This window comes from Myodes glareolus, chromosome 4 (genome assembly GCF_982192425.1).
Source record: "Myodes glareolus chromosome 4, mMyoGla1.1, whole genome shotgun sequence".
Lineage (NCBI taxonomy): Eukaryota > Metazoa > Chordata > Mammalia > Rodentia > Cricetidae > Myodes > Myodes glareolus.
In genome coordinates this window covers 13,642,896-13,664,673 of record NC_142029.1, presented here as the reverse complement: position 1 = coordinate 13,664,673, position 21,778 = coordinate 13,642,896, and the positions used below count along the sequence as shown (strand labels likewise).

At 54.9% G+C, this 21,778-nt stretch overlaps 2 protein-coding genes across 12 annotated transcripts in view; both read right to left on the bottom strand.

Annotated features, from left to right (window-relative positions):
- Positions 1-1,914: 1,914 nt before the first annotated feature.
- LOC125393751 (death domain-containing membrane protein NRADD) lies at positions 1,915-5,533 on the bottom strand. 6 transcript variants are annotated; one of them, XM_085688905.2, is made up of 5 exons: positions 5,097-5,533; positions 3,990-4,142; positions 2,854-3,043; positions 2,622-2,764; positions 1,915-2,525 (listed from the first exon to the last, which is right to left on the bottom strand). In XM_085688905.2, the coding sequence occupies exons 2-5, from the start codon at positions 4,030-4,032 to the stop codon at positions 2,209-2,211; spliced, it is 693 nt and encodes a 230-aa protein (XP_085545031.2). In that variant the 5' UTR covers positions 4,033-4,142; positions 5,097-5,533; the 3' UTR covers positions 1,915-2,208. The 6 variants fall into 6 exon arrangements, with proteins under 6 accessions (XP_085545031.2, XP_048280357.3, XP_048280355.3 ...); XM_048424400.3 differs by having other exon boundaries at positions 3,990-4,100; XM_048424398.3 differs by having other exon boundaries at positions 5,209-5,533.
- A 131-nt stretch (positions 5,534-5,664) lies between these two features.
- Positions 5,665-21,778, bottom strand: part of Nbeal2 (neurobeachin like 2) — a 29,605-nt gene continuing 13,491 nt past the window's right edge. For 3 of the 6 annotated variants that reach the window (XM_048424390.3, XM_048424393.3, XM_048424392.3), the window contains 44 exons: positions 20,799-20,882; positions 20,355-20,453; positions 19,373-19,974; positions 19,165-19,297; positions 18,955-19,074; positions 18,457-18,763; positions 18,162-18,244; positions 17,931-18,023; positions 17,595-17,769; positions 17,340-17,473; positions 16,918-17,077; positions 16,612-16,723; positions 16,325-16,478; positions 16,075-16,233; positions 15,730-15,889; positions 15,405-15,511; positions 14,720-15,235; positions 14,084-14,262; positions 13,832-13,991; positions 13,373-13,510; positions 12,932-13,285; positions 12,697-12,846; positions 12,407-12,564; positions 11,941-12,065; positions 11,724-11,859; positions 11,182-11,342; positions 10,768-11,084; positions 10,569-10,664; positions 10,099-10,223; positions 9,872-10,012; positions 9,614-9,744; positions 9,418-9,527; positions 9,207-9,324; positions 9,012-9,109; positions 8,654-8,770; positions 8,101-8,190; positions 7,908-8,017; positions 7,564-7,736; positions 7,369-7,463; positions 7,055-7,171; positions 6,802-6,960; positions 6,573-6,721; positions 6,157-6,292; positions 5,665-6,065 (listed from right to left, as the gene is read on the bottom strand). In XM_048424390.3, the coding sequence (XP_048280347.3) occupies positions 5,964-6,065; positions 6,157-6,292; positions 6,573-6,721; positions 6,802-6,960; positions 7,055-7,171; positions 7,369-7,463; positions 7,564-7,736; positions 7,908-8,017; positions 8,101-8,190; positions 8,654-8,770; positions 9,012-9,109; positions 9,207-9,324; positions 9,418-9,527; positions 9,614-9,744; positions 9,872-10,012; positions 10,099-10,223; positions 10,569-10,664; positions 10,768-11,084; positions 11,182-11,342; positions 11,724-11,859; positions 11,941-12,065; positions 12,407-12,564; positions 12,697-12,846; positions 12,932-13,285; positions 13,373-13,510; positions 13,832-13,991; positions 14,084-14,262; positions 14,720-15,235; positions 15,405-15,511; positions 15,730-15,889; positions 16,075-16,233; positions 16,325-16,478; positions 16,612-16,723; positions 16,918-17,077; positions 17,340-17,473; positions 17,595-17,769; positions 17,931-18,023; positions 18,162-18,244; positions 18,457-18,763; positions 18,955-19,074; positions 19,165-19,297; positions 19,373-19,974; positions 20,355-20,453; positions 20,799-20,882 (7,143 nt within the window). In that variant the 3' untranslated portion in view covers positions 5,665-5,963. The remainder of the gene's footprint in view (positions 6,066-6,156; positions 6,293-6,572; positions 6,722-6,801; positions 6,961-7,054; positions 7,172-7,368; positions 7,464-7,563; positions 7,737-7,907; positions 8,018-8,100; positions 8,191-8,653; positions 8,771-9,011; positions 9,110-9,206; positions 9,325-9,417; positions 9,528-9,613; positions 9,745-9,871; positions 10,013-10,098; positions 10,224-10,568; positions 10,665-10,767; positions 11,085-11,181; positions 11,343-11,723; positions 11,860-11,940; positions 12,066-12,406; positions 12,565-12,696; positions 12,847-12,931; positions 13,286-13,372; positions 13,511-13,831; positions 13,992-14,083; positions 14,263-14,719; positions 15,236-15,404; positions 15,512-15,729; positions 15,890-16,074; positions 16,234-16,324; positions 16,479-16,611; positions 16,724-16,917; positions 17,078-17,339; positions 17,474-17,594; positions 17,770-17,930; positions 18,024-18,161; positions 18,245-18,456; positions 18,764-18,954; positions 19,075-19,164; positions 19,298-19,372; positions 19,975-20,354; positions 20,454-20,798; positions 20,883-21,778) is intronic. The other 3 variants (XM_048424391.3, XM_048424395.3, XM_048424396.3) reach the window with 1 other exon arrangement.

Genomic DNA, 21,778 nt, shown 5'->3' with positions numbered 1-21,778 from the left:
CTGGGCAGGGAGGAAGTTTGTATTAGATTGGGGCCTATCTGTGATTCTGCACTCTTTTGAAGGAAGAGGAAAACAAGGCTAGGCTGAGGCCTGCCGGGAATTAGATCATCTCCTGCCTGTGCTAAGCATTTCAGAAATTAGGGAATATTCATCTAACCCATATAACTCTTACAGAATGGCACTGTTGATGAGACTGAAGCGAAGCACGCATCACTAACTTATTTACAGTTCTGAAGTAGAGGGTAGACATCCTTACTGTATGGTCCTATGTGCATCACTAACTTATTTACAGTCCTGGAGTAGAGGACAGACATCCTTACTATATGGTCCTACATACTATATAGCAAGTCTTCCCTCACTACCTCTGGGGAATTGACTGAACACAAGGATACTCAAGGACCTTAAATAAAATGGCATAGTTCTTACCTATAGCCCATTGGTGCCCATCTCGGGTAACTATGGATTGCTTCCATACCTAATACTATGCCACTACTACACAAAGCTACTTGGTCTCCAGTCCATGAATGTGAACCCTGGATATCAAGGGCTAATGATCTAGTCTTTCCCCACAAAACTGTAGCCTTCATAACTTTAAAGCACATTAGGTGGAGCCTACCTAATTCACTCAACCCTCAACATTTCCTAGCGTGTCTGCTTGCTACCATGAAGCGTTCACATTTTTCAAGGAATTTGAGATAGCCTTCTATCACAGTGGTGGCTAGCTATAAAGTTTTAGAAATTTGTAAAATATTTTTTAACCCCAACAGTCTTCATCTTCCTCCATTACTCCCTCATGTTCAAATGACCTAGGTTGGGCTAAAGTGTGCCAGTCTGTTCATGCAGAGCTTTTGGTGGCTCGGCTAGGTGGAGTGTAATGGTCCCTGAATGCTAGTCTGAACTTTTCTGGCTTTTCTCTTCATTCTTGGGGATTGATTAGCTTTAGGGTCTTCTTAGGATGAAGGTAACACCCCACCCTTTTTTTTTTTTTTTTTTTTTTTTTTTTATCTCAGCCTCCTGAGCACAGGGATTCAGATGAGCGCTACCATGCCTGGCTGACATTTACTGTAACAAGGACAGGCTGTTAAGCAGCTCTGGTAACTTTCTGAGGAACAACAGTAGAAACAGCTTCATCTCCACAAAGTAGCCAATGCCAGGAGCATCCGCACAGTGAGAGAGTCGGGTCAGCTTTGGGCTCCACTTCACTCTGACTGGACCCCAGGTCCTCTCAGTGAGTCTAGATGAACCTGGAGCCATCTACTCATGTGCAGAGCGGCTCTTCGGAAGCTGCCTGTTGCCACTTCGGGATGGGCGTGTGCATGGAAGGACAGGTGGTTTGGCTCAGCTGCCCTGTCCGGAACAGCCTGCCTGCCTGCCTGCCTACTGTGTTCAGCCACACTAGCAGCTGGGGAATCCGGTTTGGAATTCCTTTGCCTGGGTGGTAGTCTGGCTTTTGCTTTTTGTAGCTCCAGAGATTGAACCTGGGGCCTCGTGTGTGCCAGACAAGAGCTCTCCCACCAAGCTGAGCACTATCAGCCCAGAGTCCCAGTGTTAAAAGTGTTTTCTCAACACCTAGCTCACAACAACTATTTTGCCTCTTGCCTGTCTCAGCACAGGTCACGCAAAGGGTCCTGGGATGCTCCATGGGAATCTTAGGAATAGGGGACTTACTAAACATGGTTCCAGCTAAGCAAAGAGAGTTCAGGAGGAAACATGGCTTCCTAATATGATCCAAACACTGAAGGGCAAGAAAGTGGAGTTTGCCTTCATAGCCCATGAACAGAAGTGCCTGCCATCCCAGCTGCTGCTTGGAGAGGGGTCCTCCATAACCTATGGATCTCCCCAAGTCCTTTTCTGGGCCTCTATTTCACAGCTACTCAACTGTCTTATAGGCTCAAGGAACCAAACAGACGAGAATACAAGTCTAAGTTGCCTTTAATATGTGATTTAAAAAAAATAGAAAAAATAGCTGGAGCTACATAAAGGGAGGCAGAATGGGGGAATCTGTAGGTAGAGCCATGCCCTACTCTTACCCATCCCCCCATATTCTGTTTCCTGTCTTGGAGAGGAGGGTGAAGGGATATGGAGTGGCTGGATCTTCTGTGTTCTGCAGAACTTCTAAAGCCAGAAGTACTAGGAAGTCCATGAAGGGAACCTGAGGCAGTGAGAATGGTAAGTAGTGCCAGTGCAGGCAGCCCTGGGGAGTGTCACTCAAACCACAGAGCAGCCTTCAGCTGGTGAGCCCAAAATCTGGACCACATCTTCCCGGCCTATGGTAACCAGGGCATCCTCTAGCACTCTGAGGGTAGCTCTGCTACCTTCTTGGGCAGCCCAGTCCCTTAGCAGGGTATAGGCTGGTGACTGGCCACAGGCCATGGCTTCTACAGCCTCAGCTTGGTAGCCTAGGCGGCCTGCCAGCCCCTGCCAGCCTTTGGAAGGTTCACCCAACATCAAGAGTCGCTCGACCTCCTGCTGCTGCTGCTGCGGAATATGCAGGTAAAGTCGGCAACCAAGGTCAGGATGTGATCCTGGGGTGGGAGACAGAAGGTTCATTGGTGGTGGGTTAGTTAAACACAAAGCATTAGTTAAACACAAAGGACTACTGACTGAGAAACGGTGCTCACCTTGGCTGGGGATACAGGGCTCCAGACAGTGAGGAGAGTCCACGAAGACACTGCTGTCACCATGTCGCTGGTCCCTGTCAGGGTCCCCTAGCTCTACAGTCCGAGCTTTGGCCAATTGTTGTCTTTGTCTATGTGAGCGCCAACTGTACAGGGCAGAGGGTACTAAGACAAGGAGCTGGCTGGCAGTCCAGGCATGGAGGGATGCCACAGGGTTACTACCCAGACCACCTACCATTTGAAGGCCACATAGGCCAGCAGACCAAGGACCACAGTAGCTAGGAGAGCACAGTAGACAGGAATGATGTTGCTTGAAGCCCCTGGAGGCTCAGGGGGAAATAGGGAGGAGGTATTGGGAGCCAGGGCTCCTTCGACTCCTACCCACACTCTTTCCCTGTCCCCATCCTGCCCCTTCAGGGCTGTATCTGCAAAGAAAAAGACAAAGCAGTCAAGGCAGGGAGCCACCGCAGCCTCACCTAGACCATTTTGATAGAACATTCCAGAACCAATAAAGCTCACCATGTAGTCAAGGACTCAACATGGCATCCAGAGTTGGCTGGTCCTGAACTGGCAAGAATGGCTCAGCAGATAGACACATGCCACCAAGCAAAATAGCCTGAGTCGATCCCCCAGGATTCACAAGTCCCCTGACCCCCACATGTTTGCTAAGTGGCTAGAGTTTTGTTCTCAGCATATTTGATGGCTCACAACTACCTGTAATTCGAGCTCCAGGGGAATTTGATGCCTTATGGCCTCTCTGGGCATATAGGAACACATCAATAATTTAATTTTTTGTTGTTATTGTTTTTTTGAGACAATGTTTCTCTGTAACTTTGGAGACTGTCCTGGAACCGCTTTGTAGACCAGGTTGGCCTTGTACTCAGAGATCCACCTTTCTCTGCCTCCCAAGTGCTGGAATTAAAGGTGTGCACCACCACTGCCCGGCAATAATCTTAATTTTTTAAAATTGGCTGGTCCTTTGCTTGCCACTATGGATGATGCAGATGTGCCTTGCCATCTCCCGGAGGCATCCAGACTTCTGTTCCTGCTATTATGCCTTCTCCCAAAAGCACGACAAGAATCTACTCTGGAAGCCTTCCGTCAACCTCTCCATTCTCTGGTTACACCACCTGTTTACATGGCTCCCAGAGTGACTCTGAGACCACACTGGTGTGTGTTGTTTTCCCAAAACCATAAAAATGAAACTTAATTGGAAGTAAATACTGGTGCTCTTGTCGGCCTCTGTTTAGTGACCAGTCCTTGTACCCAGTGAAGACGGGGCTCAAGAGATGGGGACCATGGACTTGCACATATCCTACTCTGCCTCCCAGCCCGCCTGCTCGCTCATACCTGCATAGAGTCTGCTCATACCTGCATAGTGCACACCTTTGTTGTGGCTGACGTTGTAAAGCATGGCTCTCCCAGGCACGGCTGGCTATGCTGCCGCTTGGTGAAGGCAAGTCACACATACACAGCACTGAGCTGACGGAGTGAAAGACAGCTTTTCTGAGACAAGCAGGAATTCTGCACGGGGATAGGATATCCTAAGATCTGCGGCCAGAAGTCTCTGGGGCGGCCTGTCCCCATTACTAGCTTACACCATCCTGATTCACACCAGGGCTGGAACAGTTCCCCTGTGTCTAGCAGGTGGAGGTGACTGAGCTGGCCCCAATAGCGCTCAGGATAGAAATCACCCTATCTCAAAGACCTGGGCTGATCCCAGGGCTGTTAAGAGTAAAGCTGCATGCCCTGTGCCCCTAGCTCAGGCTGAAGCATCCCTAGAGACCAGTGAAAAGCTCACTCATACACTTCTGCAAAAACCAACATCCCAAGGTCCCAAGACGGGAGGACTCCTGACCAGGCTCCCACTCTGCTCCAGGGCCAATGGCCAGCCCTTTCCTGGCCAGGCGCTAAGTGAAAGGCTACCTTAATGGGCTCAGCAAGGTCACAGGGCAGGCTGATCCAGGGGACCTAAGGCTAGTCTTTTTCTTACTTGGGAATTCAGAGAAGGCCTGAATGGAAGACGGGCCACTCAGTCCAAGGGCCCATCTGGACCCTACAGTACTAAATCTACCGAGACCCACTTCCTGCAGGCTGAGGCTCCAGCTTTGGAAGGAGGAGAGATTTCTCCTGAAGACGAAGAGACTCAGAAAGGCCCCCCAGGTCTCCAACAGTAACTGCTGCATAACCAATGAGTCTACCCCATGGCGTGCTAGCAATCCACTGCGGTAGCCAGGTGAGCCTCGGAGGTGGGTGGTCTTTTACAGACTCTGTACCTTTGTGCCATTAACCACACTGGGAGTGGGGGGCTTCCAGTGTCCTAGTTGGTGGGTGGGCCCGTAAACCAGTAGCAGCGGACAGGCCTTGGAATCTACCCCACCCATCCTGAGCTTCTGGAACTTCTCCTGGCCTCCCCACCCATCTCCAAACCCAAAATGCGAAGAAACAATTCAACAGCCCCCGCAGGCCTATACACACCCCAACACAGACGCTGGTACCCGTAGGTTCAGGGCTCTCGAGGTGGGAGATAGTAAATTCTGACCCCTTCCACCTAGCAAGAAGTCGGCTCGTCACTCCCACCCCTCCTGACCTTCGGCGGCCACCCCTCCGAGGGTGCCAGGATCCACTCAGCCAGGAAGACGGCGGGAATCCCTGGAGAGGGCAGGTTCCGGTTTGCCCAAGAAAGAGTGAGCCAAGGCTAGGGCGGGCCAATGGGGGGGGGGGTTGGAGAGGGGAGCAGGACAATGAAGAGGCGGGACTGAGCTCGAGGGCGCGGTCTCGCCCCCGCCCCACGCTGGAGCACAGAAGCCGACGCCCGCCTGGTTGCTGCGAATGGCATGCAAAAGCCACGCGATGGACCACGAGAGTCGAGATCCAGGAGCCAGGAAACGGCTGGCAAGGACAGAGGTGGCTTGGCTGGCTACACGGAGGCCAGCCTGCCCAGGAAGAATGGCATGCCAGGCCGGACCGGGTGACGGGGGACTAAGATTGGTGGCCACCGAAGGCCGAGGAGGCGAGCACATGTATACTCAAGAAACCAAGCGGCTACAAAACTAGGCCAAGTTTATTGCTGAGGTTGGGCAGAGAGGGGCACCTTTAGGGATTAAGGCCACTGGCGGTCTTTGTGCTTCACTGGAACGTGGGGTTTGAAAGTAGTAACCCCACCCCCACCCCACCCCAGATTGTGCAAAATATGCAGCTGCGGCCTGAGGCCGGCGCTAGGTCTCCCCTCAGCCGGCGAGGGGCGGGACTTCCTGGTGATGCCATCTACCAATCCCTGAGCTGGAGGGTGGGCCCCGCCCACCCCCTGGGGCAGCAGTCTCGTGGGCAGGGCATCGTGCTCGTTCAGCGAGTCTCGCCAGGCTTGTACTCGGTCTCCCCAGAGGACACCTGGGAGATGCGCCGCGAGGAGCGCCACAGCTTCCGCGCAAACTGGCTGCTGCGCACCTGGCGAAAGTAGGATGGGATGCAGTGAGCCTGGGCGGCTGCTCCCTACCCGATTTGATTCGATGCCCGGCCCGTCTGCTCTTGTCCTCACCTCAGAAGGCTGCCCGGCACCCACAACGATCAGTTTGCCATCCTCCAGGCCCACCAACACGTGGCTAAGCTCCTTGGTCACGGACACACTGCGCACTGGCACTTTCATGGGCAGGGGAGACACAGCAGGCTGCAGTCTAGCACAGGGAAGTGGACATCCGTTAAGTCACAACTGCAAGGCCTTAGCACAGATATCTCCATTATCCCGTGTATCTCCGTTGTCCTCATTTTAAGGCTGGCTAAACTGAATCCCTGATTCATAAGACTTCCACAGCTGCATGGCCGAGGGAGGTTCAGGGCAAGAATCCCCATGGGTAACACACCTAGAAGAACGTGCTGCAGGATAGAGTATATTCCCTATTACCCTGTGCCAACAACCACCACCTAGAGGGGCCATGAACTAAAAGTGGGGCTCACTTGTTCAGATGGAAGATGTGCAGAGAGCACTGAATGGTGCCCAGCAGAACAAAGTCTCCTGCCACTGTCAGGGCCGTAGGCTGCTCTGGCAGGGGCAATGAAGCCCGCAACCTCCCATTCACTGAGTACAGGTGCAAGGAGTAGGTGACCTGGAAGACAGGAAAACATCAACAACTGCCCCACCATTCCAGTTGCCCCGACGTCTTTGTTGGGTACCCTGTCCCCATACCTGGGCCCCGGGACGTTCACAAGCAGAACTCTGTACAACAATCTGGCCTTCAGATCCTAGTGCCAGATGTGATATAGGTCCAGGCAGTGTGGCACCTGGAGGCCTTAATGCTGCCACAAACTGACCTCGGCGTACAGTGTGGATGATCACAGTTCCATCCTAGAGAAGGCAGATTAGGATGCTGAGCTGAGAACTGCAGGCTCTAGGGCCAGCGCCTCAGCAAACAGCCTCCCCAGGGCTCCTGTCCGCTCACCTCGGATCCAGACACAGCCATGTCAAGTTCAGTGCTGATGGCCACACAGCTCACTGCAGCCTCATGACCATATAAAACCTGCACAGGCTTTGGTGCCAGCCCTACCGACAAACCACCCTGTGGGAAGCCAGGGCTAACTTAAGATTCAGGCAAGTAAGACTTTATTCAAGCTAGGGGGCTGGGGGGTGGCAGAGCCCCAGATTTGCTCACATCAGTAAGGGTAAAGGAGGGACGGGAGCAGCTCTGAAGGCTCCCTGAGGGGCAGATGGACTTCCGGGCTACCGTGACCTCACAGGTCTGCCAACCGTACACACCTGCTGCAGAAGACGCCACACCATGCACGTGGTGTCCCGGGAGCCTGAGATGAGGTAGATACCACAGGTGTCCAGTGCAAGGCAGGTCACTACATCTGCATAGGAAGGAGAGGACGTAACAGGGTTACTGTACCTCCCAGGCCTGGTTCAGGACTGTCTGTCCATCATTCTCCCTGGCACCAGGGCAGCACATACCAAGGTGTCGGCTTAGCTGGTTCAACAGTTTGCCACGGGGTAGTCCAGTTACACGTAGGCTGCCATCCCAGTGACCACCACTGAAGAGCAGCTTTCCGTCGGGGGCCACTGCCAGTGCTTGCCCACTAATGCCGCTGCCTGGCACCCATGGCCCACTCAGTAGTTTTTGCATCCTAAGCCAGGGGGAATATGGTAGGTGAGGCTGGGCCACAGGGCAGAGGGCTAGGCTAACAGGAAACTTGGCCAGATCTCTCCCCTGCAGTTGGCCTGCATTCTGTTTAGTAGGAAGGTGGCTCAAGGCAGAGGGCATCTATGGCCCACCCCTACCCACAGCTCTGTCTTACTTGGGGTTCCCCATGCTGGGATCTTTGCTGAAGGTGAAGTAGTTATTGATGTTTCGGTCGTAGGGCAACCAGCTGTGAGTGCCCAGCAGCCCATTGGCACTCACAGTCACCTGTCGGTAAGAGTGCGCTAAGGTGGCTTAGGGGCAAAGGGCAGGAGGGACGAGCTAAAGGGAACGCGGCCCAGCGCACTTACCAATAGGTCTGAGGAGCCCTGGGTGATGAAGGAGTGGGACTGCCGGTGGGGTACGAGAGCTAACACTACAGGTACCCCTTCACTGACAACCTGCGGAGAGATGCAGAAGGCCCAGCTAGACAGTCTTCCCAATGGACCCCTCTTTTCCTTGCCCCCGACTCCCAGGGGCACAGAGTAGGTGTCAGATGGAGAGGGTGACACATGACGGCAGTGGGCATGTAAGAGGGCATCACAGAAGGAGGCAGAAGACCCCAGGATGAAGCTTGATCTCAGCCCCATCCTTTCATCCCACCACTTCGGAGGGAAAGGGGAGCCGATGTGAAGATGCAGGAAAGGGGTCCATCCTCACCCACTCAAGGTCTCGGTGATTGTCAGGAAGTCACAACTTGTGCTGGTCCCCCCTCAGCAAAGCCTCTCTTTCTCCTACCCTCATGTCTACAAGGTGCCTTTAAACCAGTCCCTTCATTCCGCATGCCCATCTGGCCCCAGAAGGTAGGGACAGCGCAGTTAAATCCATTTCCCTGAAAAAGCAAAGTTCCCGCCCTATTTTCACCTCAGCAAAAAAGGCCTTGAGCTGGTACAGGTTCTGGAAGACGCTAGGTGAGTTAGTGTCCGGGCGAGCGAGGCGACTGGCCGCTTCCTCAGCGGAGAGCCGTGGTGGGTGTGGCTCCTGTAGATGAGACGGTCAGCACCGTGACATGAGTGTTCTTTCGTTTTGTTTTACTTTTGGTTCCTTTGAGACGGATTTCTCCGTGTGACCAGAGTAAACTGGCTGTCCTGAAACTCTCTTTGTAGACCAGATTGGCCTCGATCTCACAGAGATCCGCCTGCCTCTGCCTCCCAAGTGCTTGGATTAAAGGTGGGTGCCAGCACCAAGTGTTCTGGACGGCTGTATTCCAAGCAGCTCCTACCTTTAGCAGCTGGCAGGGAGTCTGCCCAAAGTTGCTGATGATGCCTTCCAGAGCCTTCCGTTCCCGTTCGTCTGTCACATGGTCCAGGTCTACAGCCCCTGAGAGGGCGGCAAAGCAGTCAGAACTCCTTCAACGTTCTCTGCATTGCAACTTCGTCTGCCCCCTGGCCCAGCTTACATGGGGCACACTGCCTACCTTCATAGGTACAGTAATAGAAGACATTGAGGGCTTCCTCAGCGGCTGGGCCCCGCTGCTTATAGCCAAAGATGAGGTCGATCCACTCGTGCAGGTGGGTGGACACATACTCCGACTCCTGAGGGTAGGAAGCAGCAGTCAAACCTGGGACCGTGAACCCTACCACAACTCTCAACTCTGGCTGGCTGGCCGTGTGTGGTCACCTCCTCACCAGAGCCCGGCGATGCTGTTGGATGAAATCCTCTGGACTGCTGGCCCACGGGGGCAGCACCACATCATCCACTTTCTCATTGGTCAACTGGAGGCAGCCCAGATCAAAACCTGGCAGAGGAGAAGATTAGCAGTGTCCCATGTATCCCTGGCCACCCCTGTCTGGGCACTCCCACAGCCGGTGCCTTGCATGCTACCATTCTGGTTTTCCAAGAAGTCGGGAAAGTAGAAGAACTCTGGGATGAGCTCCTTCACATCTGCGGGGCTCTCCAGGCGTGCCTGCCATGCTGCTGCCACTGAGTGGAACTGCCGGTCGGAACAGTCGAACCTGGTGGAGGGACACAGCCAAGGTCAAACGATGGACGCAGAGGGATGTGGAAAACTGAGGCAACACAAGAGGCTGCCGGGAAGACAGCCTCCCCTCCTCCCCGACCTCTCATCACCCCTGGGCGCACCGGCCACTCTGGAGCTGGACGTGCAGGGAGGTGAAGGGCTCCACGCGGATGAGGTAGTGCATCACACCTGCTGCATTGGAATAGTGGGTACCGTAGTGGAACTTGTCAATTGTACCTGCTGGGTCCTCAAAGCTCTCATATCTGAAGCCACAGACAACAGAAGTCAGCAGAAGCCATTCACCCACCCATCCCCAGCCCACTGAGCCCTGCCCTGTCCACATGCTCACTTCTCCCTCACGAGCTGGGCATGCTTGGGGTTCACCACACCGATGGGTTTGGACAGGTCCCGGAAGACAGCTGGATTGCTGAGGTCCAAGACTGGGGACACGTAGTCCTGCAAGACCCAGGGGAACTGGCCGCCCACCCAGGGAAGAAACTGCATGAAGGCCCAGTGGCTTGTGAGCCCGCACAGCCCTGCCCTCAACACTCAGGAAGATGGATAGAGCCTGCTCACAATACCACTCGGAAGGGCTGCAGGAGCACAGATGGTGTACAACAGACATTCCTCCTGGGGAGACCAGGGCCCAGCAGCAAGAAAAGAGGGTAGAGGAGTGAGGCGGTGGCAGGGAACAGAGGCCAGATCTTAGTCCTAGGTGAACTATTCAGGGACCCTGCTTACAGTCTTGCCCATTAGCTGGCACTGACAGATGCAGTTTGGGGAGGGGGGCAGGATATGTATACAGAGTGGGGTCCTCACCACAGGGTACTGAGACAGGTCATTATAGGTGCGTCCTGCAATTGTGTTGAGTTGCATCAAGTATTCAAAGTTGGATATCTCTCGCTGTACCCATTTCTGGAGGGCAGGATATCAAAGGATGAGCAGTGGTTTTGTCCAGGACCCCCTGCTTACAAAGTTCCTACCTCACATTCCACACAAGTGTACCCAGGACTCTTACCTGAGTAAGTCCCGAGGCACGAAGCATCTCCTGGGGGGAGCGGCTACTTAGGTAGTCTTGGGTGTGTGGCCGTAAGCGCAGGAGCCACGAATACACCTGGTTCCGTACCTGGGTGTGGGGTGAGATGGGATAGGGCTGGGGCCTAGGAGCCTGGCTAGGAGATGAAGCTGAGGACCCAGACACCTTGCATGGGAAGTTGAGGAAGTAGTTGGATTGATCAATGAAGAAGAGTTCAAGCGCCGAACGCCTCAGGTTGAAACGCCGCAGGTGGACCTCACGCAGCTGGGCCAAGGGGCGCCGAAAATCATGGCCGATGCCTACAGGACCAACGGTAGATAAAAGTCACTGGCTCCCACCTGGTCCAGATCTTGGCCCTTCTCTCCCATCCCCTCAAACTGCTCCACCAGAACACACCTTCCTCAGTTTCCACACGTTCCGTGCTGCCATCGTAGAAATACACGTGCTGCGTGGTGACCTCTAATAGTCCGGGGACCACGGCCACCACTGTGACGAGCTGGCACTCAGCTGATAGGAGCAGCTTCTCATGCTGCTTATCCAGCTCCACTGCCTCCATCCTGGGGGGCGGCATACAGTTCAGCTAGTGATGCTGACATCCCTTCTTGGCAAGCTCCAAGGGCCGGTGAATCATGAAGTCCTATGTTCACACCTCCCGGTCATCCCTCCTGCTGCCCTGCTTTTCCTCACACCCCTGCCCTGGTCCCCACATTGTTCAGGTTTTTCTCAGCCTGCTGAAAGGCGCTTAGTTACTAAAGAACATCCAACCACCTGCCCTACTAAAGAAAGACCACCTAACCACTCATCCTTTTAAAAAAACTTCCAGATTTGGGGTTAAAGAGCCCCTTCAGGGTACTTGGCTAGTCAGCAAAAGACAAAGACTCGGACTCAGTCCCATGGAAGGCATACATCCCGGACCAGCCCCCAGTCCACCCACTCACAGGCTCTCTGGCACAGCCAGTTCATCCTCCCCTAATTGGTCTTCGAGCAGCTCCTCTGGAGGGGTGCTGATTTTGGCCTCTTTGGTCACTGCCAGGGGCAGTGAGGCCTCTTCAGTGGGTGTCATGGGGGCTTCACCTGTGTGAAACCAATCGTACTTATTTAGAGCAAGGCATGATGGGAAATACCAGCTGGGTGGACCAAACACAACACACTCACCTAAATTGTCTCGCAGGGCACTGGCTTCTAAGTGAGGGTCAAAGTGATGATTGGGTACCAGTTTTAGTCGCATTCGTGAGTATGTCTCTGCATTAGATAGCTTCCAGTGGGGAGCCGGAGGGACCCTGCAGATATATCACCATGAATTGTCAAGGCCTAGCAAAATGTTACAGGGCCCCGACTTTAAGACTGTAGGGTTTCTCTGGGTAGCATTGGCTGTCCTGAAACATAGGTCTGTAGACCAGGCTGTCCTTGAACTCTGCCTCCAGAGTGCTGGGATTAACGGTGGTGCTTCTGCCAACATGCACCCCCACCCCAAAACCCACACCCTTGGCTAAGACTGCTGTTGTTATTCATGTTGTATTATTCTATTTAAGACCTTGAACAGAGAGCCAAAGGCAATCTGGAACCCCTAAATGTTCCCTTTGCCCCAAGGCCGGCTCCTCCCCCTTGAAGCCCAGCCCACCTTAGTGCCCAGGCCCCACAGGGGCTGGAAAGCTGGCGCCACAGTGCCCCCCAGTGCAGCAGGGCTGTGGAGTGCTGTGCTGCCTGCTGCTTCAGCACCGTTGCATAGCGCAGCCCCTCCAGGCGAGCCCTGCGCTGAGCGGGTTCTAGGACCAGCTCCTGTGGTGGGAAGAACAGGTCAGTCCCACTGGCTGCTGCTTCTCCAACCCAGTCTTTACCCGGCTGCCCTATTAGCTGTCTCCCAGGCATGTAGGTGAGGTAGCACACTGTCCCCCGTTCTGGGCTGCACACCTGGAAGGCCCTTTGACTCTGAATGTGTTCCCGCCGCTGCCACTGCCCACTGCTCATAAGCATGTCATAGCAGGCATTCCAGAAACCGGACATGAGGTCATGGCTCTTAGCATATGTGTCCATTTCAAACTTTGACATGGTGGGCTGTACCTGGGGGATTAATGGTGAGAGACCAGAGCATGAAGTGTGTTCTGGCCCCCATTTTTCTTCCTTAATCCCCACCTCCTTTAGGCACCTGCTTGTCGATGAAGTGGCGCCATTCAGGTGTGGCACAGAAAGCCTGGAAGTCCTCAAAGAAGGTGGGACTTCCATTGGTGGGTGGTAAGGAGGGCAGCCCCCACTGCAGTCCCAGGGGCCCGTAAGCACGGTCCAGCAGCGTGCGGACCAGTGGCACCAACCACGAACAGCGTTCAGAGGCTGCCACAGCTGTAGATGGAGAATGTGCATGCTCGGTCTCAGAGGAAGAAGTGTTCAGTGCCCGGCTGAGTGCGGCCTCCAGCTTGGAGAGGACATAGCATGCCTCTTCCCGGCGGGCTGGCACTGCAGTCTGCAGTAGTGTATGCAGCTTCACATAGGCCTGGGCATGCAGCTATAGGTGCAAGGGAATGAGGATGTCACCAACTGCTATATCTCCACCAGCTCTGCCTCCACCTCCACTGCCCACGTGCATGCTCACCTGTGGGTCCTCCAGCAGGATATAGCCAAGCACAAGACGTAAGCCAATCTGTGCCATCTCACGGAGTTCTGCCATGCTGTTGGCTAGATGTGGCCAGGCGCCCAGGCGATCAAGGAGGTTGCACACACCTTCAAAGAGCTGCCACATATAACATTTCCAGCGTGTTACCACACAAGGCCGGGGATACAGAGGAAGAAAGCAAGGTTAAGTTTGGACTGGAGGCTAGGTAAGGTTTGAGCCAAAGTCACTGCCCTCACTGCTTGACCAGTCCTGCAAGGTATAGCTGGCTATCTCTAACACATTCACTCCAAACCTTGGCCTGACTCTGACATGCCCATAGATGTCCATGCTGATGTATCCAGGACTGCGCGGGTACTCTCCCATCTTCCAGACTAGATACTCCCACATTCATAAGGTCACAAGAATGCACATGGCTCACGCCACCCTGAATGGTCGCACCTTTTCACTCCATAGCTCCTGATTACCATGGCCCTCAGCGCATAGGAAATCCTGGAGCAGGCGGAGCAGCCACAGTGCCTGGAGGGTAAGGTTGGCCAGACCTCCTGGGGGAGCCTCCTTGATATCAGTCAGGGCTGATTCCAACATCATCTCTAGGAGGCTGGGAAAGAGAAGGACTCAGTACCTACCTTGCACTTTCTCTGGTTCCTAGGCTCCCAGAGACTCATCACCTTCGCAAATCATCCCTCTTACCTGCGCTTGATGCAGTCTGGTGGGCGCACAAGTGTGGCCGAGGCCCCCAGCTGGGTCAGAACTGAGAAGACCTGGCCACGCTCCCGCCAAGCAGCTTCATCACTGCCCTCCACGCCCCGCCACGTCACTGAGAACAGCACATTGGTGAGCAAGTTGCACAGCTCCTCTTCAGGGGTTTGCTATGGGGAAAGGAGGATGGTGAGGACCATGGGCTGGGAGGGGAGGGAATCTCTACTCAGCACCCCTTTTCCACATACTAGCAGGAATGGTGAGAGGCAGCATTCAGCAAACAGCCAGAACTGGCACAAGGGCTGAACTCTGGGGAGAGACCTGGAGTTCTGCTGCAAAGAGGAGAGGGGATATTTGCAAAGGCATTACCCAGAGTCTTCAAGGCTGCCTGGGAACTCCCAAGGAGAACTGGGGCTAGAGAGACAACTTAGAAAAGCTAGGCTGACCCTAGGCCCTATAAAGTCTGGGCCCTACATGGCTACTTTCCTCCACTGTGGCTCAACATAACTACACATAAGACTATCAGCCCTGGTACCAATTCATCTTTGGAGAGGTCACTCTGCTAACCCTGCTCCCCTGAGGTGTCATTTCCAGACACATTCAAGGTCAGAATGTGACCCGCCTCACCTGGGGGTTGCTTGTGTTAGAGGTGTCGTCCCCACTGACGGTGGGTTCTAGCAGGCTGCCGTCCTCCAGCACATTGGAGAGACTGGAGCTGTGGCGGCCTTGGGCAGTAGGGAAGGGCCGTGGCCCATCCAGCGGGGAAGGTGTGCCAGGCTGGCTGGCTGGAGTAATCGTTCCACTGCTGCTGCCACCGCCAGCAGTATTGCCTGAGCCCACACTGGCCCGTTCCAAGCCCAGGTCAAAGGGCGTACTGAACGGGGAGAGTGCATGGTAAAAGGCATCTGGGTCAGGGCACGGGGGCTCTGAAGGTAGGAAGACGTCAGAAGATTCAGCAGGCAGCTCGGTGGGTGGTGAGGACAGGGCTGGCTCCAGGGAGGTGGGCAGCTCTGGGAGAGAGCGTGGGGGACTGCTGGCTGTGGCAGCCTCCAGGACATACAGGCGGGTCAGCACATCCTGCCAACCAGCTTGTCGGGCCAGTAGCCGCACTATTTCTGGCTGTCCGTAGATGAGGTGGAAGAGCTGCCAAGCCAGGGCACAGCAAATTAGAGGCCATCTGATTGCTTCCCTAGAGCCTCATCCCAAGATCGTCACAGTGAGGGCCTCCAAAGACACCCCCACTGTGGACAGACAAAATGAACTGAAGGCAGAAGCTATCCCTTTCCTCCCCTAGCTCTTCTCTCTGACTCACCTGACGACAGATGTCCAGGCGGACGCTGAGGTCAGCCTGGAGGGATAGCTGTACCACGGCCAATAAATCTGAGAGATTCAGGCAATCCGGGGATGCAACCTGAGGGGCTGACACAGTAGGAGGGGACTGTCTCAATCCTGTCCCCTATGGGAACACTCCCTCTTCCCACCAGTCCCATTCCTGATAGATGTTGCCCACTCTGCCTGCTCTGGTTCTGTTGGCTTGTTGCTGTGTTGCGGTCTTGTGAATGCTATGTGAGCATTCTGCCACTGAAATGCATCCTCCCCTCCATCTCATCTGCCTCTTGGTCCCAACCATGTCACACCTGCGCCCATAAACAGCTTATAGAGGCCCTGGCAGAGCTGAGGAGAGACGGTCCCCTCGGGCAAGCTGGCAACAAGACCCTGGAGACCACAGTCTCGCAGCCGGAGCCTCTGGCGGTTCCGCTCAGGTAACCGTTCATTTTGCTGCAGTCTTCGCAAGATCTGTGTGGGGGAGATCAAGGGGCTGTCATCACAGAGGACCTAACATAGAAGGAAAGTCACTGCACAGGTATGTGGCTCCAGAAGAGGCCTGTGGAAGTGGCTTTATTCACTGGCGCAAGGCTTCCCGAGATTCCAGTCTGGGCCTCAGAGAATGGGATTATGAGGTCAGGATGGGATGGGTATACCTTGAAGACTCTGTCAGTCAAAAGAGGTGGTGATCTTGGCCGCACCAACAGTGTGAACAGCACCTCGAGGTTCCCTGGCTCTAACAGGAAGATGGCCAAGGGCTCTTGTGCTGGAGAACCGTGAAGCAGGGCCAGCAACAAGTCCAGTGTGCCTACCACCTGAGGATACAGAATGTCTCTCTAGGCTGGGTTCCCCAGCTAGCTTATATACCTCTCACCCAAATCTCACCCTCCCCAACCTCCTGCCTACCTGGCCATCATCACTGGTGGCTGTCAAAAAGCTCAACACAACCTGCATGTCATCCACTGAGAAGTTGCGAACCAGGAACTCACGTGCCAGACCCAAAAGGGATGTCTGTACTGTGCGCAGGTCGTCTGCCGCAAGGGGGCGCTCCCGCTGTGGGCTAGTGGGTCCAGCAAGCACAACCAGTAGTCAGAGAGGCAAGATCAGAGAAAGTGGGTGAGTTGGGCAACATGTCATCCTGTCTCCAGTACCAGGCACGACCGTCTCAGGCCCCCAGCATCCACCTGACCTACCAGCCTAACCTGTAGTGTGTGCGCAGAGCATCGAGAATGAACTGGACTCCATACTTCTTCCGAAGCTTCTGCCTGTGCTCACGGACTATGCTGGACATGTACTGGATGTGACCTGAGCAGACATCAGCAGAAAGCTTCCTCCAGGGCAGGGTTACGCCTCTACCGCACCTCCCAGGCACCGTCCTCACACCCAGAGCACAGTTCTGACCCCACAGATATGTCACCTCAGATTATCTACAACAAGGCTGTGACTTCTCACCCTGCCCTGCCCTTAGCTAGGGCCTCTTTCCCAAGACCTTTACCTACCCAGGCGCACAGCAAAGTCACTGAGGGTCCAGAGGTGAAAGTTGAAGAGCAAATGTTGGTAGAGCAGGTAGAGGAGGGGCCCGCTGCTCTCAGCGGCCACCTGCTCCATCAGCAGCTGGGCAGACATGAGCACGTTCATATCCATGGCCCAGCTGGGGACCTGAGGGAAGAAGGAGCTGACTGAGATGTCAGGCCCTGCCTCCTGCTGTCCCAGTCTTCTCAGCAACAGACATGAACCACCATCCTTGCTCACAGCCTTTCAGGACCGCAGCCATCTCTGAAATACAAGCCTCCCCTGACACAGTCTGAGCCACCTTCCTACCCACATCCTCACAACCAAACCTACCCAGTCAGGCCCCACTCAGACACCACTGTCCAGAAGGTCCTGCCCATCTCTTTTCAACCTGCTCAGTAGGTCTCACCTTGCGCAGGAGGGCCCCTATGATGGCAGGCCCCTGGCATTGCACCAGGCTCTCCTGATTCACAGTGTGACCCTGAAGGAAGTTCCGAAGCATCAGGAGAAAGGCAGCCACTGCATTCCTCTCCATCCGTTCCTCTGCCGATCACCAGGAAGAGGACAGAGGTTGGTCAAGGGCATGCCAGAAGCCAATACTTCATGCGTACAACCCCACTGCCATACCAAGATTTTCTCCCGAATCCAGGTGTGAAGGACTCACCTGAAGACTTGCCCAGGGGGAGAAGCAGGCCCTGAGTGTTATGGCCTGAGGTCAGTTCAGGTCCCACAAGGTCATGTGTTTCACCTGGATCTGCTTCGGCCTCTTGGGGCTGCACAGCTACTCGCTCCAGCAAGGGCAGCAGGGCACCCATGCCCCCTACACAGTTCACCACATCCTGGGGGGAGGGGCAGTGGTAAGAGGACAGCTCCCCACTAGCCTCTTGCCTAAAGCCTGGACACAAAGTGTGGGTCTCTTAAACTGGTCTTCCAAACACTACCAGGGCCCGATACTGCTCCCAGCTAGCCCTATGTGCACTACACACATGTACACACGTACCTTCACGTCCCATGTCTCCACCATATGTCCCGTCAGGCGGCCATCCAGCCCATGGCCAGGGGACAAGTCCAGGCAGATGTTGCTCTTACAGGCCTGGATCAAATGGAAAAGGGGGTAACAGACTGAAAGCAGAAGCCTGAGGGCAGAGCCAGAGGGTAGGGATTGTTCCCCGTCCCTAAATACCTGAGGGCAGAGCCAGAGGGTAGGGATTGTTCCCCGGTCCCTAAATACCTGAGGCGAATAATGGAGGAGCAGCTTGGCACCAAGCTCGTGTAGTTCACCCTCAGGCTTGAAGGGTGCTGGCTCATTGGGCCCTGGAGAGAAGATTTCAAGGTTTTAAGAGATCAGGAGGGCCTCTGGCAAAAGCCCACCCACAGCTTCCCTCATCCCTGAATGCCCAGAGGACAGATTCCTAGGGTTGCCATCTTCCCCTGGGCACTTTGCAAATCGGATGCCCTGAAACTGGGACAATGGGGTAGAGGCCGGGGCTAGGGCAAGGGAATGATAGACAATAGGTGCTACACACCCAGGACATACAGGACCTGCAGGGCAGATGCCTGCAGGGCTTCATGGAAGATGGCCACAGTCCCCAGCTCCCCCTCCAGAGATGTGGGGCTTCCCCACCGAGTGTCCTGGGTGCCTGCAAGGGTGGAGCTGATGCTGCCCTCTTGCAGAGGGGCCCCCAGCCCAGGCCCCCAGCCCAAGCCTGTGGAGGCTGGGACTGACTGGGAGCGGGTGAGGGAGGGGTGAGTTTGAGACAAGGCAGTGGGGAGCCCTGTGGTGGTCGTCGTTGTGCGGTGCCCAGCAGAACCAATACAGCAGGAGGAGAAAGGCTGCGGGGTCAGGATTGGGAGACTAGTCAGATCCGAGCAAAGCCTGGGAGTCCACCTATATCCAGCTTATGATGACTCCCAAAACCATGGACTGCAGAGCGGTGCAGGCTGAAGACACACAGGGGTTCCAGTCCACACTGGCCCAAGTCCCTCCAACTGACCCAAGGCCTCCCAAACCCTGCCTAGCACACCTCACTGAGGGATGGGAAGTGAAGAGGTGCTGTCTTGACCAGATGGCCATCTTTGTAGACACTGACCAGGTTCTGACTGAAGAGTCGGCGCCCAGGCACGTGCACAATGGCCACACAGTGCTGTAAGAGAAGCCATGAAGACTCAAGTCATGCTTGAGTCTTGGCGTTCCTCATCCCACACTGGGCCCTGTGAGAAGGGTAGGGACTCACCCAGGCAGAATCAGCGAAGGACACTTCGGGCAAGCTCATGGTTATGTACTCCTTTCGCGTGCACACAGCTACCACCAGGGTCCCAGCTGCCGTGAAGAAGGCCTCAAACCCTGAGCCATTGCTGGTAAAGAAGCTGGGGGCAAGCAAGCCAGTTATGCCTGTTCTTCTTACACACTTGGCGGTAGGTCCCTAGCCCTTGGTTACCCACCTGTACAGTTGTTTTCTCTGGAGAGGTCGGTTGGGAGCTGAGGTAGGAGCTGTCTCTGTGGAGTGCAGACAGAGCCAGGCATGGAAGGTAAAGCCAGGTCCCGGCCATCGCTGCACAGGTGGTACCATGATGCCTGCCATGCTAGGTGTGAGGTCAAAGTAGCGCAGGGCACGTGCAGGACCCCGGTGCCGGGCCATGCCTGACAGCGCTCGGATGATGGCACCTGCATGCCGAGCCTTCTGAGATTCAGTTCCCTCTGACTCTGAGTCCAGTCCTGGTGGGGGGCGCAGCAAACGACGCAGCTCCAAGGGCCTTAGAGATACTCGGCCCAGAGCTTGCAGCAATGCTAACAGCTGCTCCTGGCAGCGGACTCCCAGGGCTATCCCTGTGCCAAGTGTCTCTAGCAGGTAGCCCACTAGGCCTGCTTGCACACAGGTGACACGGCTCGCAGGGCAGCTGTCACAGAGCCACCACAGCCGTTGTGCCAGGAAGAGGCGCAGCTCAGCTGTGGGCAATGCTGGTAGCCATTGCATCAGCACCAACACTGGCTGTTCATTGCAGATTGGTGGAGGCGGGTGCATGCTGTGGTCACCCTCCACAGCCTGTAGGTGGAAAGAATGTGACAGCCCCAGGTCAACTGTGGCCCCTTGCCAGCTACAAGACTTCCTGCTCACAGTACGGGAAGCTAGCATGTGCCACCCCATCTTGGTGCCTTGCCAAAGGTACATGGATGATCTTGACCATTAAAACAAGTACTTAGCACTAACTTCCAAGCTTTGGAAGTAGCCTAGACTGACCAAGCCCTAACGCTATGTTCCTGGAATAGTCCTTGCGGTCTATAGTGTAGAGGTCTCAACTCAGGGCACTGACACGTGGCTGAGCCATTGCTCACATGGCACTGGTCATAGGTAACAGTCCCCCAGACTAGGGACCTGCCTCAGGCCAGCTGCCTTTGGGACACAGGCCCTGGTCTGGTACTCACCATGTTAAGCAGTTCTTGCAACAGTCTTTGGGTGGGAGGCCCATGGCTCTGCAGAACCTCCTGCAGGTGCTGGTAGCCAATGCGTTCCTTGAACACCTCCTGAAAAGTAGGGTGGAAGTAAGCAAAGTTGTGGGTTTGTGGCCAATTCAGACTCACAGGGACCCCTCCACTTTTGGAACTCTTTGCCTATAGGTTATAGTACAGAAAGGGACAAGGACAACATAGAGGATGGAGTAGCCTATATTCATCTACAGATGGTAATCAGCTCACAAGTGTCCCAGGACACACTGATGACCACACCCACCAAGCATGTGGAACCACGCCCCAGAGGGAATGGCAGTCATGTGCTCTCCAGGGAACAAGATTTACAGGTCAGTTTTGAAAACACGAGGGCAACAAACTCTACCTCTGAGTCCTATCACAGAAAGTCTGAAGCGTCCTCACCTTGGCCGACGGGGAACCACTCATGATGCAGGTCAGCACTCTGACCACGTGGACGGCGATGGCATCTGTGTCCTGGTCCAGCACCTTGGGGTAGAGGGGAAGTCAGGAGAAGCAGCTGCCAAGACCTGGCAGTAAAGGGGGTGCAGGGCCAGGTCCACCAAGGTCCAGGGCGTCTGATGGGTCAGCAGCTCTCTGTGAACACCGGGCTTGACTTGCCCCACAAGCTGTGTTGCCCTGAGCTGGAGTGCTCTCATAGCAGCTGGGCAAGACTGCCTCTGGCAAAGAGGCCTGGAAAGAAACTCAGGCCGGGGAAAGTACCACCGCCTGGGAGACCTCAGTTGCCACCTGCTGCTCCTGACATGGCCACTGGCAGGAAAGGATAGACCAACGGTGCATACTGCCTCTGCACTCCCTCCTGTGGACTTATTGGCCCTAGTTCCCACACCCCCACCCCAGTTACACACATGTGCAAGCAAGTCATCAAGTGTCCCATCACCCATGATGATTGACAGAGATTCAGGGGTACAGGGGCAATCAATCACAAGGCAGTAGACCCAGAAGAACCTTCGAAACCTCTAAGTCCTACCCTGTCCCCCATCCCCTAAATCGGTGAGGATGCTGTGGTCCAGCTTAACTGAAACTGACAGTCAGAGGTATGCTGCTCACTCCCCGGCCCACTCTGGGGGATGAGAGGCTGATATCAAGTGTCCAGCCATGTTTTGTCCTGTGGGCCTTTTGCTCATAGCTCTACCCAGTCCCCCCGAAATGTGACCTCAGACAACCTTCCCTTCTCTAGGCCTGTTTCCTTATCTGGGAATAAAATAAAGAGGTGTGTGTGGGGGGGTGTCACCTAGCCCTGCCTGATTTGGAACTGAATGAACAGGCAGACTCTGAGAAAGTCACCATAGGTGATAAACATACAAGGCTGCCTCATGAAGACAAAGCCAGGGCAGAGGCTCTGGAGGTTGGGGGCCCAGGTG